This window comes from Chiloscyllium punctatum, chromosome 7 (genome assembly GCF_047496795.1).
Source record: "Chiloscyllium punctatum isolate Juve2018m chromosome 7, sChiPun1.3, whole genome shotgun sequence".
Taxonomy (NCBI): Eukaryota; Metazoa; Chordata; class Chondrichthyes; order Orectolobiformes; family Hemiscylliidae; genus Chiloscyllium; species Chiloscyllium punctatum.
Genome location: NC_092745.1, coordinates 37,922,032 through 37,938,114, shown reverse-complemented (window position 1 = coordinate 37,938,114; position 16,083 = coordinate 37,922,032). Strand labels below are relative to the sequence as shown.

The window sequence follows — 16,083 nt, the reverse complement described above, 5'->3', positions numbered from 1 at the left end:
GTCACCATTTCCTCTGGCGATTCACCTCAAGATAACTATCTCACAAGAACACAGCTTAAAGATTTTTAGTTGATACTCTCGAGGCTTTTCAAATCTGTGCAGCTAATCCATCCATTCATGCACAATTTGCACATCCATGCATTGCAGGGAGAACTGTACAAATATTGATGCATGCCTGCCAACACTAAAATACTGACACATTCCCAGTAGATTCCTGTAAATACCAACACACTCCCCTGTAAATACTGACATACTTACTGGGGAGACCCCAATAAATACTGAGATGCTCCCCCTCCCGGGGAGTCCCCCTATAAATACTGACACCCCACCCCCACCCCGTGGAGTCCCCAGTCCCCCTGTAAATACTGACACACTCCCTGGGGAGTCACTGTAAATACTAACTCCCCCTCCTGTAAATACTCTCACACTGTTCTAGGATTTTGTAGTTCATCGTGGTAGAAGGTCATTTGGCCTTTTGTGACTATGTCAGTGTTTTTAGGAGAACACAGAACATTACACCGCAGTATAGGCCCTTCGGCCTTCGATGTTGTGCCAACCTGTGGAACCAATCTGAAACCCATCTATCCCAAACTATTCCATTCTCGTCCATATGCCTATCCAATCTCCATTTAAATACCCTTAAAGTTGCAAGACTACTACTATTGCAGGCAATACGTTCCACACCCTGACTACTCTCTGAATAAAGAAACTACCTCTGACATCTGTCTTATATCTATCACCCTCAATTTAAAGCTATGTCCCCTCGTGCTAGCCATCACCATCTCAGGAAAAAGGCTCTCACTGTCCACCCTATCTAACCCTCTGATTATCTTTATGTCTCAATTAAGTCCCCCTCAACCTCTTCTCTCTAACGAAAACAGCCTCAAGTCCCTCAGCCTTTCCTCGTAAAAGCTTCTCACCATACCAGGCAACATCTTAGTAACTTTCCTCTGAATCCTTTCCAAAGCTTCCACATCCTTCCCATAATGCGGTAACCAGAACTATACACGATACTCCAAATGTGGCCGCAGCAGAATTTTGTACAGCTGCAACATTATCTCATGGTACAGAAACTCAATCCCTCTACCAATAAAAGCTAACACACCACATGCCTTCTTAACAACCCTATCAACCTGGGTGGCAACTTTCCAGGTTCTATGTACCTGAACACAGGGATCTCTCTGCTCATCTACACGACCAAGAATCTTAACATTACCCCAGTACTCTTTATTCCTGTTACTCTTTCCAAAATGAATCACCTGTCAATTTTCCACATTAAACTCTATTTGCCACCTCTCAGCCCAGCTCTGCAGCCTATCTATATCCCTCTGTAACCTACAACATCCTTCATCACTATCCACAACTCTACCAACCTTCGTGCCATCCGCAAATTTACTAGCCCATCCTTCTATGCCCACATCCAGGTCATTTATAAAAATGACAAATAACAGTGGACCCAAAACAGATCCTTGCAGCATCCCATTAGTAACTGAACTCCAGGATGAACATTTCCCATCACACGTCGTTTTTCAGCTAGCCAATTTCTGATCCAAACTGCTAAATCACCCTCAATCCCATGCCTCTGTATTTTGTGTAATAGCCTACTGTAGGTACCTTACCAAATGCCTTACTGAAATCCATGCCTGTTTGGTCACCTTCTCAAGAACTAATAAGGTTTGTGAAGCACGACCGATCCTTCACAAAACCGTGTTGACTTTCCCTAACCAACTTATTCTCTCTCGCTGATTATAAATCCTATCTCTTATAATCCTTTCCAACACTTTACCCACAACCAGGGTAAGGCTCACAGGTCTATAATTTCCAAGGTTGTCTCTACTCCCCATCTTGGAGTAGAGACTCCCCATGGGAGCAACATTTACTGTTCTCCAGTTTTCTGGCATATTCCTGTAGACAATGATGATGTAAAGATCAAAGCCAAAGGCTTGGCAATCTCCTCCCTGGCTTCCCAGAGAATCCTAGGATAAAACCCATCTGGCCCAGGGGACTTAGGAATTCTAGCAAATGTAAAAATAGATAACACCTCCTCCTTGCGAACCTCAATCCCATCTAGTCTAGTAGCCTGTATCTCTGTACTCTCCTCAACCACATTGTCTTTTTCCAGGGTGAATACTACAAAAAGTATTTATTTAGCACTTCCCCTATCTCCTCTGACTCCACGTACAAACTCCCACTATTATGCTTGATGGGCCCTAATCTTACTCTAGTGATTCTTTTATTTCTGATGTACCTAGAGAAAGCCTTAGGGTTTTCCTTGATCCTATCTGCCAATGATCTCTCATGTCTCCTCCTTACTCTTCTTAGCTCTCTTTTTAGGTCTTTCTTGGCTAACGCCCTAACTGAGCCATCACATCTCATCCGAATATAAGCCATCTTCTTCCTCTTGACAAACGATTCAACTTCTTTAGTAAACCACGGCTCCCGCACTCAACAACCTCCTCCCTGCCTGACCGGTACACAGTTACCAAGGACCCGCAGTAGCTGTTCCTTGAATAGGCTCCACATTTCAATTGTACCCGTCCCCTGCTGTTTCCTTCCTCACCCTATGCATCCTGAATCTTGCCTAATCTCCTCGTCATTGCCTTTCCCCAGCTATAACTCTTACCCTGCAGTGTCTACCTATCCATTTCCTTCACTAAAGTAAACAAAACCAAATTGTGATCACTATCACCAAAGAGCTCACCTACCTCCAAATCTAACACCTACCCAGGCTCATTACTCAGTATCAAGTCCAGTGTGGCCTTGACCCTTGTTGGCCTGTCTACATACTGTGTCAGGAAACCCTCCTGCAAACATTGGACAAAAACTAACCTGTCTAAAGTACTTGAACTATAGTATTCCCAGTCAATATTTGGAAAGTTAAAATCCCCCATAACAACTACCCTGTAACTCCTGATCATCTTTGCTATCCTATCCTCTACATCTCTGAAGCTATTTGGAGGCCTATAGAAAACTCCCAACTGGGTAACCTCTCCTTTCCTGTTTCTAACCTCAGCCCATACTACCTCAGTAGATGAGTCCCCAAACATCCTTTCTGCTGCCATAATACTGTCCTTGACTAACAGTGCCACACCACCCCCTCTTTTACCATTTTCCCTGTTCCTACCAAAACATCTAAATCCCGGAACCTGCAATAATCATTCCTGTCGCTGCTCTACCCGTGTCTCTGAAATGGCCACAACATCAAAATCCCAGGTACCAACCATGCTGCAAGTTCAGATGCTCCTGGCGTTGAAGTAGACACATTTCAAACGAACTTCTTGCTTGCTGATACTTCCTTGCAATCTTGAAATCTTAGTTCTGACTTCCCTACTCTCAACTTCCCGTATACTCAAACTACGTTTTGGTTTCCAACCTCCTGCTGAATTAGAGCTGTCCAATTTGTCCTACTTCTCACCACACTGCCCCTATGGCCCTGCGAATTATACACTCTGTACATGTGCCATAATGGGACAAAGAAATTTAACACGGTAGATGTTCCAATACTATAAGGTTCATTGTTGGTTTTCTTCTGTGATCAATGAATTAAATCCAATCTGATTCTGTAGCAGCAAATACTTTGTAAACATATATATATTGCGGATAATATATCATTAGTGAAGTGGCTTACATGACTGACTGAGTAATCTTGTATCAAAGTGTGGTGCTGGAAAAGCACAGCAAGTCAGGCAGCATCCGAGGAACAGGAGAGTCAACGTTTTGGGCATAAATCCTTCATCAGGAATGGAGCCATTCCTCATGAAGGGCTCATGCCCGAAACGCCGACTCTCCTGCTCCTCGGATGCTGCCTGACCTACTGTGCTTTTCCAGCACCACACCTTTCGACTCTGATCTCCAGCATCTGCAGTCCTCACTTTTTCTCTGAGTAATCTTGAAACATGGATTCAGTAGCAGAAGTGCAGGTTCAAATCACTTTATGGCAGGTTGAGAGTTGGAATTCTGTATTACGATAAATCTGTTAAGCACCAATTAATTTGTTGGGCCATAAAAACTCAACTGACGTCCCCTGGGGAAGAGAATGTGCTGTCCTCGTCCAATCTGGCCTCTTAACTCCAGACCTGTGCCAAGACAGTTCCCTCTTAACTGCCCTGTAAGGTTGTCTTCCAAGGTAGCTGACTGTATCACACTGCCAGGCATGATCCCCACACGGACTGAAGAGACTCTGGCAAGCTGCCAACCTGCTGGGTGCCAATAATAATCTACACTTCCAAGGATGTGAGAGTTTTTAAAGAATGAGGTTGTCAAGGAAACCATTTTGTCTGTGTTCTCAGAAGCCCGTGGTGAGGCGAGAGTAGGTTTAATGTAAAGTGTAAGATGGGTATCTTTGTGATGTGTATCTTTTATGGATGGTTTACTTGGACATGTTTTATGGTTGAAAAAGACTGGTGGTTGAGCTGTGCAAGCAGGCATTTCCATTGGCCGATGGGCACGTGTTACTAAGGAGCGTGTAGCTAGCTTTAACCTCCCAGAATATTGTGTCCGGCTTTGACAAGGAAATATTTGAGGAAGAACTACGTTGGATCTCATTGCTTGAAGTAACTTACAATGCAGAATGTCACTGTAACTCCACCAAGCTTACCTCAGTGTCACTATAACTCCACTACAACCCTCCAGCTGACTCTAATATCACTATATCTCCAATTCGACCCTCCAGCTTATCCCAGTGTAGCACTACTACCCCATGTCAAACCTCCAGCTGATCTCAATTGGAATGTAACTTCATCTTAATTTCCATCTGACCCCATCTGGAACCCATGGTGACTCTTTCAGAAACAGGAAAACATTAAAGGGTATTAGTAAGCCCGGAGGTGAGAGGTGTGGATCTGCACGAGATGTGTAGAGACGCAAAATGTGGTGTAGAGTGAATATTCAGTGAACCACATTGGTTTGCTTGAAATCTTGAAATCTCAAAATCTCCCCATGGTCAGTTTACATTTTATTACCAAGGTGGGTGGTGAGTCAGCTTACGGAAAGGGGCAGATTGTGGGCTGGGTTGGAAATAGATTGTTGGACATGGACCAGGAGAGGAGGGAACAGGCTGAGGAAGGGGGCAATGGGCAGGAAGGAAATTGGGGCTTAGACCGCTGGAGAGGTGGGTGTGGGGAAGGGTTAAGAGCATGTTGCACAAGGCAGGGCAGTTGATAGACATTGGCAGGAGCTGGCTTTATGAAAAAGGGATGCTGGCTATTGGCAGGAGATGGTGAAGGCCAGGATGGAAGTGGGATTGAAACCGTGCATGAGAGACTACGACTGAGAGAGGTTGCAAATTCAGCAGAAACTTGAACAGCCTCACTGACTAAAGCCACTTTTTAACGTGTTGGGGTAAGTGGGGAAAAACAAGCAGCTTTGCAAGGAGTGGGTGAATCAACTGCTCCTCAGCAAGCCGAGCTGAAAGCCCTCCCAAGACAGGCACAGGTAAGGCATTGGCTGAAGACTGCTGCTTCTCACGAGCTCGTCGCATGCACCCAGTAAAGGTCCACTGTCACAACATATCAGTGTCAGAGCACAAGCAGATGGCAGACTCAGTATAGGTTAATGCTACCCTGAAGGACAGTCCCTGCTAGTACTGGAGAGGCTGGCATTGTCGTGATGCAATATAGAGCTGATGAAGACAAAAAATTACTGAACTAAATAACACTAGGCACAAAGGCGCTGAAGTGGAAGGGGTTGGGTTTTCTTTGAGTTATGATCTAATTGCATAGTAATGTTTTCATACCAGTTATAATTTCATGTTGCTAATTGAGGAATGGCATGATCTTGTTCTTGAAACCATCTCATTTATGAAATTGTATCAACTGCCAAGACTCGACGGCACTATTGAGAAGTCACTGGACTACATTAGAAGCTAAATGATTGTGTTCAGCAGTTTGAGTTTTCAAGGAGCATTGTCAATGCAGTAACAGGTCCCATTGCAAGTCGACTGTGCAGTCAGAAAAAAAAATTGACAAGCTACCTAGGAGCTTTACTCTATATTTAACCATGTGCTGTCCCTGTCCAGGGAGCTTTTGATGTGATCATTGTAGAGAAAGGTTCACTCTGTATCTAACCCTGTCGTGGGAGTGTTTGATGGGGACAGTGTAGAGAGAGCTTCGTTCTATATCTGACCTAATGCTGTCCCTGTCCTGGAAGTGTTTGATGGAATATTGGCACAGAAATTGAGAGCTGCACCCTAATGCAGTAAGCCCGATAGCCCTGATCACTTCCTGAGTCAGTAAACAATGCTGCGTTTTAACAGTTTGGCAGTGGAAGATAGATTCATATCCCTCTGGATATCTGACCCCCACCACCATTCACTAATGCTCGCCTTTGTTGAACACTGAGTGAATGAGAGGAGGGTGTCTCTATATTAGAGTCAGCACCTTCAGGAAAGGAACGGGGAGGTGAGGCGGGGTTTAAACAACTATTTGCTGTGATAAATACCAAGCGAAGCCTGAATTAGATTTTAAATTGTCAAACCGGCCAAGGCAAGTGTGATCAGTCGGATTTTGTGCTTACCCTGACAGCACTTGGGAGAGCAAAAGCTGGAATGGGCTGGCCCCAGTGCCCTTAAACTATCAGTGCAAACCTGGGGAAATGACATTGGGAGCTGAGGGCAGTGTGAGATTGATGAGTTGGCTAGTGGTGCCTGGGTCTCTGGAGGATACTTGCAGCTGTAATAATAGAATTACTTGTCAGTGTATTTCTGTGAAACTCTGGAGATTTTGTGTCATTTTTCATCAAGACAGTGGACAGGTCATCTTTAGAAACTGCAGTACTGTCACAGCTGTACTCAAATGGTCCATCGCTCCCATTGCCCGACAGAAACCCGAAAAGAAACTTCAGTTTGTACACAGCCCAACAATGCCCGTGTCAGCTGCTATTACCTACCATCCTTGAGTTCAAGGAAAGAAAGGATATTAGCATCTTGCCCCCTCTCAAAGCTCTTCTCAGTCAGTGAGATACATACGGAATTGTGGCCATTGTTGGGAATGTAGGCTGAGACTTTCAGAACAGCAAGATCCCACCACCCACAATGCAATTGGAAGCAGAGTAATCTGTGCTAATTGGACAGGGCAGCATGAGAATGACCCAATCTTCTTTGAACACAATCATGAGATTGTCACTCGAAAGAGCAGATAGGCGTGCGGTTTGAAGTTTCATCTGAAAGATGGCACCTCTGAGGGTGCAGTGTGCCAACATACCGCACTAGAGCCTGGTTCAAGTAGACTCAAATCAAGACTGGGACTTCAATCCGTTCAGATTCAGTGTGGAGTATTATACACTGCATCAGAACACTGACTGATCCCATCAAGGAAATGTTTGCTTTCTGGAGGGGAAATCCAGGTCCCTGGATAAGGCCAACACTACTGCAATCGTGTCTGCCAAAGACCCTTCAAACCCCCAGCTAGCTGCACCTTGCTGAAAGAAGAGGGCACCGGGGGGCAGAACACAATATGGCTGACTTGGCATGGTTTGCTCCCTTGTTACTCTTGAGTGATTTTGAGAGGAGGTTTGGGCTTACAGGCTTGTCATGAGCAAAGACCTGAGACAGTGTTGTAGGGAAGGGGGTAATGAGGGGAGAAGGACCTTCCTGGCAAGGTGTGGGGCTGCCTATCTTCAGCATCAGAATAGGCCAAACTATCCTGTGGCCGTGTTAACTCTCCACTCACTTCCTCACAGTCTGTCACCATAATCCTCGGAGCTTCTCCAAAAATACATCCATGCTGTTTGCGTTGAATCCTTCTGGTGGTAGACTTCCATTCGCTTGCTAAAGGCACATCTCCTGAACTTCCTGCTAGATTTACAAATGACTGTCTTGTATTGATTGCGCCTGGTTTCAAGCATCCCTCAAGTAGACACATCTTCAAACAAACTCTGCCCATGTCCTGTTCCTCTGTCAGTTGCAATGCCCCTCCCAAGTCCCCCCATTCTCCTAAAGCTCGAGTGATGGTGAGGACTGCAGATGCTAGAGAGCCAAAGTCGACAAAATGTGGGGTTGGAGAAGGCATAGCAGGAGAGTCAGCATTTCAGGCAGGACCCTTCATTGGACTCAAGCCTCTGTTTTTCAGATCTGTCCACACTGTCGTACCACTCGATACTCACTTCCAATCCCCTCCACTCTTCCTCTCCCAACAGCTGCTTTACCTCATTGTGGCTCCACCCTTCGGTTTTCCGACAACACTCTCAGGTTCACAGCCTTATTAAGAGCACAGAAGGAGGCCATTTGGTCCCTCCGTGCCTATACCGGCTCACCAAATGAGCAGTTCACTTAGTGCCATTCCCCTGGCTTCTCCCCATAGCCCTACAAATTCTTCCTTCTCAGCTAATAGTCTAATTCCCTTTTGAATGCCCCAGTTCGAACCTGGTTCTGCCACACTGGCTCAGAGCGGATTTGAACCTCTCGTTGCTTCTCCTGCCAATTATTTAAGCCTGTGCCCACTCCCCTCCTTGTCTCATGATCTGGTATGTGGCTGCCTCACTGTTCTACCAGAGGTGGCAGGGCCTGGAGTTGGCTTGGAGACTGTCCTCGATATCCCCACCACGGTCTGCCCCTCCCCCAAGTCTTGAAGCCCAGCATTCTGTCTTCAGCCCTTCCCTGTCCTTTGCCTCTTGTTGCCTATCTTGGTGCTCATGGACACTGCCTGTTTGAAAGGTGCTGTGCTCAGTGTGAGCTGGGGAAGCTGCTACAAAGCAGCTCCTCCATTCACACACTTCGCTTCACCCAGTGTCTGCCTTGATGCTGAGCAAGGGGAACAATTAGAGGTCATCGGGCTGTGAGAAAAGGTTAAACGAAGCTGACATGCCAAATAGCGGAAGAGCAAAACACGCAGGCTCTTGTCTTCATTGAAGGTGACAGGGTTGTTATTCTCACTGAGTGAGGTTAGTGTTCCTGTGGGGAACAGGGAGCCTTGCTGTGTGTGTCCAAGCCTGTACCCTGACTAATTGTTCCCCTCATAGAGTCATAGAGAGATACAGCATGGAAACAGACCCTTCGGTTCAACTCATCCATGCCGACCAGGTATCCTAAATTCATCCAGTCCCATTTGGCAGCATTTGGCCGGTATCCCTCGAAACCCTTCCTATTCACATACCCATCCAGATGCCTTTTAAATATTGTAACTGTACCAGCCTCCACCACACATCACCCTCTGTATGAAAAGGTTGCCCCTTAGGTCCCTTTAAAATCTTTCCCCTCTCACCCTAAACCTCTGCCCTCTAGCTCTGGACTCTTCCCCCCCCCCCCCCCTTCCAACCCCAATACCTTGTCTATTTACCCTATCCATGATCCTCATGGTTTAAAAACCACTATAAGGTCACCCCCACCCCCCCCCCCCCGCCCCAACTTCCGATACTAGAGGGAAAGCAGCCCCAGACTATTCAACCTCTCCCTATTGCTCAAACCCTCCAAACCTGGCCACATCTTTGGAAATCTTTTGTGAACTCTTCTCAAGTTTATGTTTTCCTGCATCTCCACGTACACACTGGAACCCCAGAGACATCTGGCTCAGATACACAAGATGTAGATAGCCACTCAGGCTAATGGCAGCTCTGTTTGGCTACTTGGTTAAGCCGATATTGACCTAGTGGGGCATGTGCATCCATGTTTCTCAGGGTGGGTTGGGGTGAGGCGAGGTACCACAGGATTGCAGTGGAATGAAAACTTTGTGTTTTTTTTAATCAAACTTCACTCCCACCTTCCCATTGTCAAGAGGTTCTGAGGCCAGTGGACATTGCATCAATGTCCTGTCCGCTCAGTGAAAAGAAACTGCTCAGAGGGACCCAACCATCCCCCTTGCAAAATGGTCTTTCCAAAAAAAGTTAAATGTATGGCCAGGGGTGACAAGCACTTAGTAATAGACAGAGCACTAGTGTTTACAACAGAAGGAACACTCCGATGCCATGCTCAGTCTACCCCCAAAGTAGAGGAGCTGGCAATATCAGAGTGAAATTGGAGATGGCTGAGTGGATAATTAAACATGGTGCCCAAAGGGCCATAAGCATCTCTCTATTTTTTTTTTCCATGGTGTGTGTGTGCAGGTGTGAGACACAGTGAGAGACATAAAGTGCACGAATCTTTATTCAATTTCCACCACCAGGAAGATATGAAAAACACCCGAGTGGCCAGTGACAAGCACTGCCCTTCACATCAAAGGGCAATGCTGTGTGATCAAAACAGTGAAAGGGAGGGTAGGGACTAAATCAAAATAGAGTTGGAGGGAGAAATAATGCACTCCACTCCCTGCGGCGCCCACCTCTCCCTGAACGACTCCAGGGTGTCGGTGGACACCGCGTGCTCCTTCTCCAAGGACACCCGGGCTCTAACGTAACCCCGGAAGAGGGGCAGGCAGTCGGCCCTAACGACCCCCTCCACGGCCCGCTACCTGGACCTGTTGATGGCCAGTTTGGCCAGGCCCAGGAGCAGACCCACGAGGAGGTCCTCGGACCTGCCCTCCCTCTTCCGTACCGGGTGCCCGAAGATTAGGAGCGTGGGACTGAAGTGCAACCAAAAGCAGAGGAGGAGGTTTTTAAGAAAACCAAAAAAAGGAGTGCAAACGCCCACACCCAATATAAGCATCTCTCTCTATTAGGAGCACTATTGATTACACTGGACAGCTGAGCTAACTGTGGACCGTGAGTTGAGATGCAGAATGGGCGATCCCACACTTGAGTGCCTACTACATTCTCCAGGGTTGACATCTGTTGATTTTAGTACAGCTGCTTGTATTTTACATGGCTGGGAAACCTGACGCTTTTCCTGCGAGAGGGAGGAGAGCCTGTGAGATGTGTGACCACAATTTCGGGATTGGGTGTTCAGATCGCGCACCTCTAGTGTCAGAGGAACTGGAGCAAAAGCTTTACGCATGTCCCTCGACAGTGAAGAACTGTCCACCAGCTGCCTGCCAAGGATGCGCTGGTCACCTTCACTGGATAGGAACGAGTAATGATGGGACAGCACAAGGTGGGAATAGGTGAGAATAGGGTTGGAAGACAGAGGGTAGGGTAGGGTTATGGGAGGATGGGATTGGAATAGCTGTGACAGGGTGGGTTTAGTTGAGGATAGGACTGAGCTGTGCCCTGTACCATCGGACAGCCTCTGAAAGGGCAAAGTGCAAAGTGACCACATGGGGGGTGTTCACACAAGAGACCACATCCCAAAGAGGGACTCAGAAGAGTGTGGAAATACAAAGAACCATACTCTGTTGTCCCCTGGAGTCTTTGCCATTCCCGTACACTGCTAACTCTGAATTCTTTTCCCCCTGCAGACTCTGCGATCCAAGTGAACTCCACATCGATGAATTCCCCTTCCCCGCACTCTACAGTGAACTCAATGGTTGGCCATCATTCGATGATCGGTTCCTCAGCGAATGCTTCACGCTCTCTCACCTCCTCCATGGGGAGCTTGGCTTCCCCAGTGAATGGATTAGGGTCTCCGTATCCAGTCATCACCTCGTCAATAGGCTCTCCCTCGGTGACCCTTCCATCGACTCCAGGCATCAGCTACGGAGCACTCAGCAACCCCCAGGTAAAACCTTGAGCCAGTTCAAGCACCAAGTCAAACAAATAAATGGGTCAAATTGAAACGAGCTGTTAGTTTGATCTGTCGAATGTAAAGTGAACATGTGATGCTGCTGGGTTAACGCTCTGAGGGTACAGGTTTAAAACGCACCATAGCATCTGGTAACTTCAACGCAATTAACAAATCTGGAATTGAATGATATTCCCAGTAATGGTGACCATGCAATTATCAATAATTGTTGGGAAAAGCTCACCCAGTTCACCAATGTCCTTTTTTTTTGATTACTTACAGTGTGGAAACAGGCCCTTCGGCCTAACAAGTCCACACCGACCCTCCGAAGAGCAACGCACCCAGACCCATTCCCCTACATTTACCCCTTCACCTAACACTATGGGCACTATGGGCAGTGACCTGCACATTTTTGGATTGTGGGAGGAAACTGGAGCACCCGGGGGAACCCCACGCAGAGTCGGGGAGAATGTGCAAACTCCACACAGACAGTTGCCTGAGGCGGGTATTGAACCCGGGTCTCTGGTGCTGTGAGGCAGCAGTGCTAACCACTGTGCCACCCACACAAATTGAATTCAAATTCCATTACCTGCCATGGCAGGATTTGAACCCCGCTCCCCAGAACATTACCTTAAATTAACCAAGCAGCAACAATACCATTAGGTCGTTAGGGAAGGAAAATCTGCCATCCTTACCTGGTCTGACCTGTACGTGACTCCACACCCACAGCAATATCATTGACAGCAATGGCTTCAACAGCAATTCGGGATGGGCAGTAAATGCTAGCCTAGCGTTACCAAGAACAAGTAATTTTCTAAAAATTGGAAATGCTGTCTCAGGATCAGGAGGAGACCATTCAGCCCATCAAACCTCTTGTACCATGCATGCAAATTATCTGTATTTTAATGCCATTTATAGGCGTTAGCATTTTCATTGTAAAAGTAGATTGGTTTGGATTCTGAAACTTTCAGCCCTGTTTTTGGGACAGGGTGTTCCAGACGTTTCACTGCCATGTCAAGAACAATTTCTTCATCTCAGAATGGCCCACCCTGGGCCCTGAAGGATACAGGCTCTTGTTACCCCACTTTCCCCAAACCAAGGGGGTGGCATAGTGGCTCAGCGGATTCGATTACAGCCTTGGACGACTGCAAACTCCACACATTCTCCCCGTGTCTGCTCCGGTTTCCTCCCATAGTCTAAAGATGTGCAGGCCACGTGGAGGGTTGGGGGTGAGTAGGGACTTAATGGGCCGAATGGCCTGTTTCCACACTATAGGAATTCTACAATCCTATGAAGGAAATCTGGTACGTGAGGAGAAACTGTTAAATCCTTCAGTCACCTTAAACATCTCAGTTAGATTAGTCTTTAATCTTCAAAATTCTTTAAGCCCTTTACCCCAGTATCATTCTGATGAAACAGAAATTGCTGGAAAAGCTCAACAAGTCTGGCAGCATCTGTGGGGAGAAGCTACAGTATGAGCAGTTATTTTGGTTTTTATCATTGTGATGAATCTGTGCTGAGACCCCTTCAGTATACCCTTCTTGAGGTACAGTGCCCAGTACTACCTATGTGGCCATGTCACACTGCTGCAGCACATCCTGACCATTTGAGCTTGAGGACACGTTGCACACTGTTGCCTTTTCAAAGTTGCACTGGAGGCTCAGTAACAGGTTCATCTCTGGCAGCCTGGATGCACAATGCAGGGTTCAGCAGTCCAAGTATAACTGGGTACTGTGTCATTTATCTGTAAAAAGGCCACTACACACTCACATCGGAGGTCTGATTGGCAAATGTGCCAAGGTACAAGTTGAATTTCTGTCTCCGGTCTAGCCACTGTGAGATCAGGTGTGTGTGTGTGTGCGCGCGCGCGCGTGGTGGTTGGGTGAGGGAGGAAGTGTTCTCAGGCCAAGAATGTGGGGGGGTGAGTATTTGTTCGTATCTTTCTGCGACTGCATTTTCCAAAGCGCTGGATTAGTTGCGAAGCACTTAGAAAAGTGCTGCAGACTGAATCATATCTAACTAAATTTGCTGTGAGTTTTTGAGGAGGTGACTAAGAGGATTGAGGGTAAGAGGGCGGCTCAGTGGTTAGCACTGCTGCCTCACAGCACCAAGGTCCCAGGTTTGATTCCGGCCTGGAGCAGACCATCTGTGTGGAGTTTGCACATTCTCCCCGTGTCTGCGTGGGTTTCCTCCGGGTGCTCCGGTTTCCTCCCACAGTCCAAGGAGGTACAGGTCAGGAGAATTGGCCACGCTAAATTGCCCATCGGTTAGGCGCATTAGTCAGAGGGAAATGGGTCTGGGTGGGTTACTGTTCGGAGGGTCGGTGTGGACTTGTTAGGCCGATGGGCCTGTTTCCACACTGTAGGGAATCTCATCTAATCTAACGCTATTGATGTGGTGTAAATGAACTTCCAAAAGGCATTTGGTACATTGCCACGCAACAGACATGTGAGTAGGGTCATTAGTTGTAGAATAAAAGGGGTAGTAGCAATGACAAAATTGACTGAGGGGTAGGGGTCAGAGAATAATAGTTAATGGGTATATATTTGGGCTGAGGGAAGGTTTGTAATGGAGTTGCCCTGTGATTGGAATTGGGGCCCATGCTTTTTCTGACATATATGGTAAATATCTAGACCTAGGCATACAGAAGAAAATTTTAAAGTTTGCTATAGACACAAAATTTGGGAGAGTTCTTGACTGTGAGGAGAACAGTGTAGGACTGTTCTCTTTAAATCTCTTTAAAGCTTCACTCTCTGGTCCTTGGTCCATTTCTGAGTGGGGACAGTTTCTCCCCTTCTGCTCTGTCTAGTGGATAGCAGAAGCTGAGGTTCAACACAGAGAGGGCAGAGAGTTTAAAACAGACGGGCTGCAGGAGCAGAGAGAACTTGGTGTTTATATACATACGTTATTAAAGGTGGGAAGACAGATCTGAACATAAACCTTGCTTTATTCAACACTTCATTAGGAGGGTATAGAGGGAGGTTATGCTGCACCGATATAGGACACTTGGTTCGACCTTAGCTGGAGTATTGTGTACAGTTCTGGGTGCAACACTTCAGGCAGGATGTGAATGTGTTGAATTCGGTGCAGAAGCAGTTTACTAGTTTGGTTCCAGGGATGTGACACTCCACTGATGAAGGAGATGTTGGGACTGCTGTCTTTGGAGAGGAAAAGACTGAGAGGAGATTTGACGCAAGTTTCAAAATTATGAGTGGTCTCGACAGAGCTGATTGGGAGAAACTGTCCCCACTCAGAAATGGATCAAGGAGCAGAGAGCACAGCTTTGAGGTGATTCGCAATTGTGAAGCAAGCAGAATCCTTCCCGCTCAGTGAGTGGTTCAGGTCTGGAGGTGTGGTGAAGACAGGTTTAATTGAGACATTCATGAAGGGCATTGGATAGTTATTGAAACAGAAACAATGTGCAGGGCACAGACAGGAGATTGGCAGTCAGTTAAAAGGAAGCTAGTGAAGACATAATAGGCCGAATGGCCTCCTTCTGCACCATATGATTCTGTGATGCAGGTGCAGGGCTTTAATCCTTAGCCACTGCACTGTAATAAGGAGGGAATTGCTTCCTGACTTCCTGAAATAGCTGATGTGTTTCACATGTTCAAGCAGATGCATTTGTAGTGGACACTTCCAGTAGAGGTGACTCATGCATTGATTTTGCTGGATTGCCACCAAAACCTGGTCATCGGTGCAGATGACGCCACCACATCTGGGCGTGATGGGCACTGTAACAGTACCCAGTAGAACTGTGCTTTAGAAGGCACTGCAACACAAAAATGTAAACTTGGCGATCTCTCAATTCGTTGGGACGATGTGTTCATTGGCTGGTCAACAAAGATAAGTGACCGTTGGAAAAAGACCCAGCAGGCACTTGTGGTGTGGAAACATTTATTTATTACTCAGAGAGAAAATGGTGAGACCGAGACCAACTGCAGCATGGAGTCCTTGAGGCAAATAACATCAACGCATCACGGGTAAGCGAGATGACCACATGAGGGAGAAAGGAGTCGAAGAATGAGCTGATGGGTTGAGGTGAAGTCGAATGGCGGGAACACAAAGACCAGCGCGAAAGAGTTCAGCAGAATGTCCAGCCTCTGCATCATTCAGTGTTATTCATGGTTTGACTCTAGCCGCAAGATTTCTGAGTGTTTGTGGTCATTACAGCACAGCCCATGCTGGTGTGCATATGTAGATTTTATCATTTGTAACATGGGAACTCTTCCAAACAGTTCCCTTTCTCGGATCACTGAAACCAGAGCAGCCTGAGCAGTGACGAGTTCCAGTGGCCCTATTAAAAAGACAGTCAGAGGATAGTTTTAGTAATGGTGTCTGGGTATCATCGTGGCAATCGTTCAAGACGTTTCAGGCAAGCTTCCTGCACCCCCTTTTTTGCTTGCATCTGGCTGCTGTGTCTCTTTTATTTAATGTGGGTTTCCAGCCCACGTGGGTTCATTATATAACAGTCACTCAGCTCCAGGCCATTTGGCACTGGTCCCAGCAGCTGATGGCCCCATCTGACAAACAGAACACAGCATAACCCAGCGAACACG

At 46.8% G+C, this 16,083-nt stretch overlaps 1 protein-coding gene across 6 annotated transcripts in view; it reads left to right on the top strand.

The window, feature by feature from the left end:
* LOC140479597 (retinoic acid receptor RXR-gamma-A-like) overlaps positions 1 to 16,083 on the top strand; it is a 334,953-nt gene that overhangs the window by 129,055 nt on the left and 189,815 nt on the right. For all 6 annotated transcript variants that reach the window (XM_072573426.1, XM_072573423.1, XM_072573422.1 and 3 more), the window contains one exon: positions 11,262 to 11,521. In XM_072573426.1, the coding sequence (XP_072429527.1) occupies positions 11,262 to 11,521 (260 nt within the window). The remainder of the gene's footprint in view (positions 1 to 11,261; positions 11,522 to 16,083) is intronic.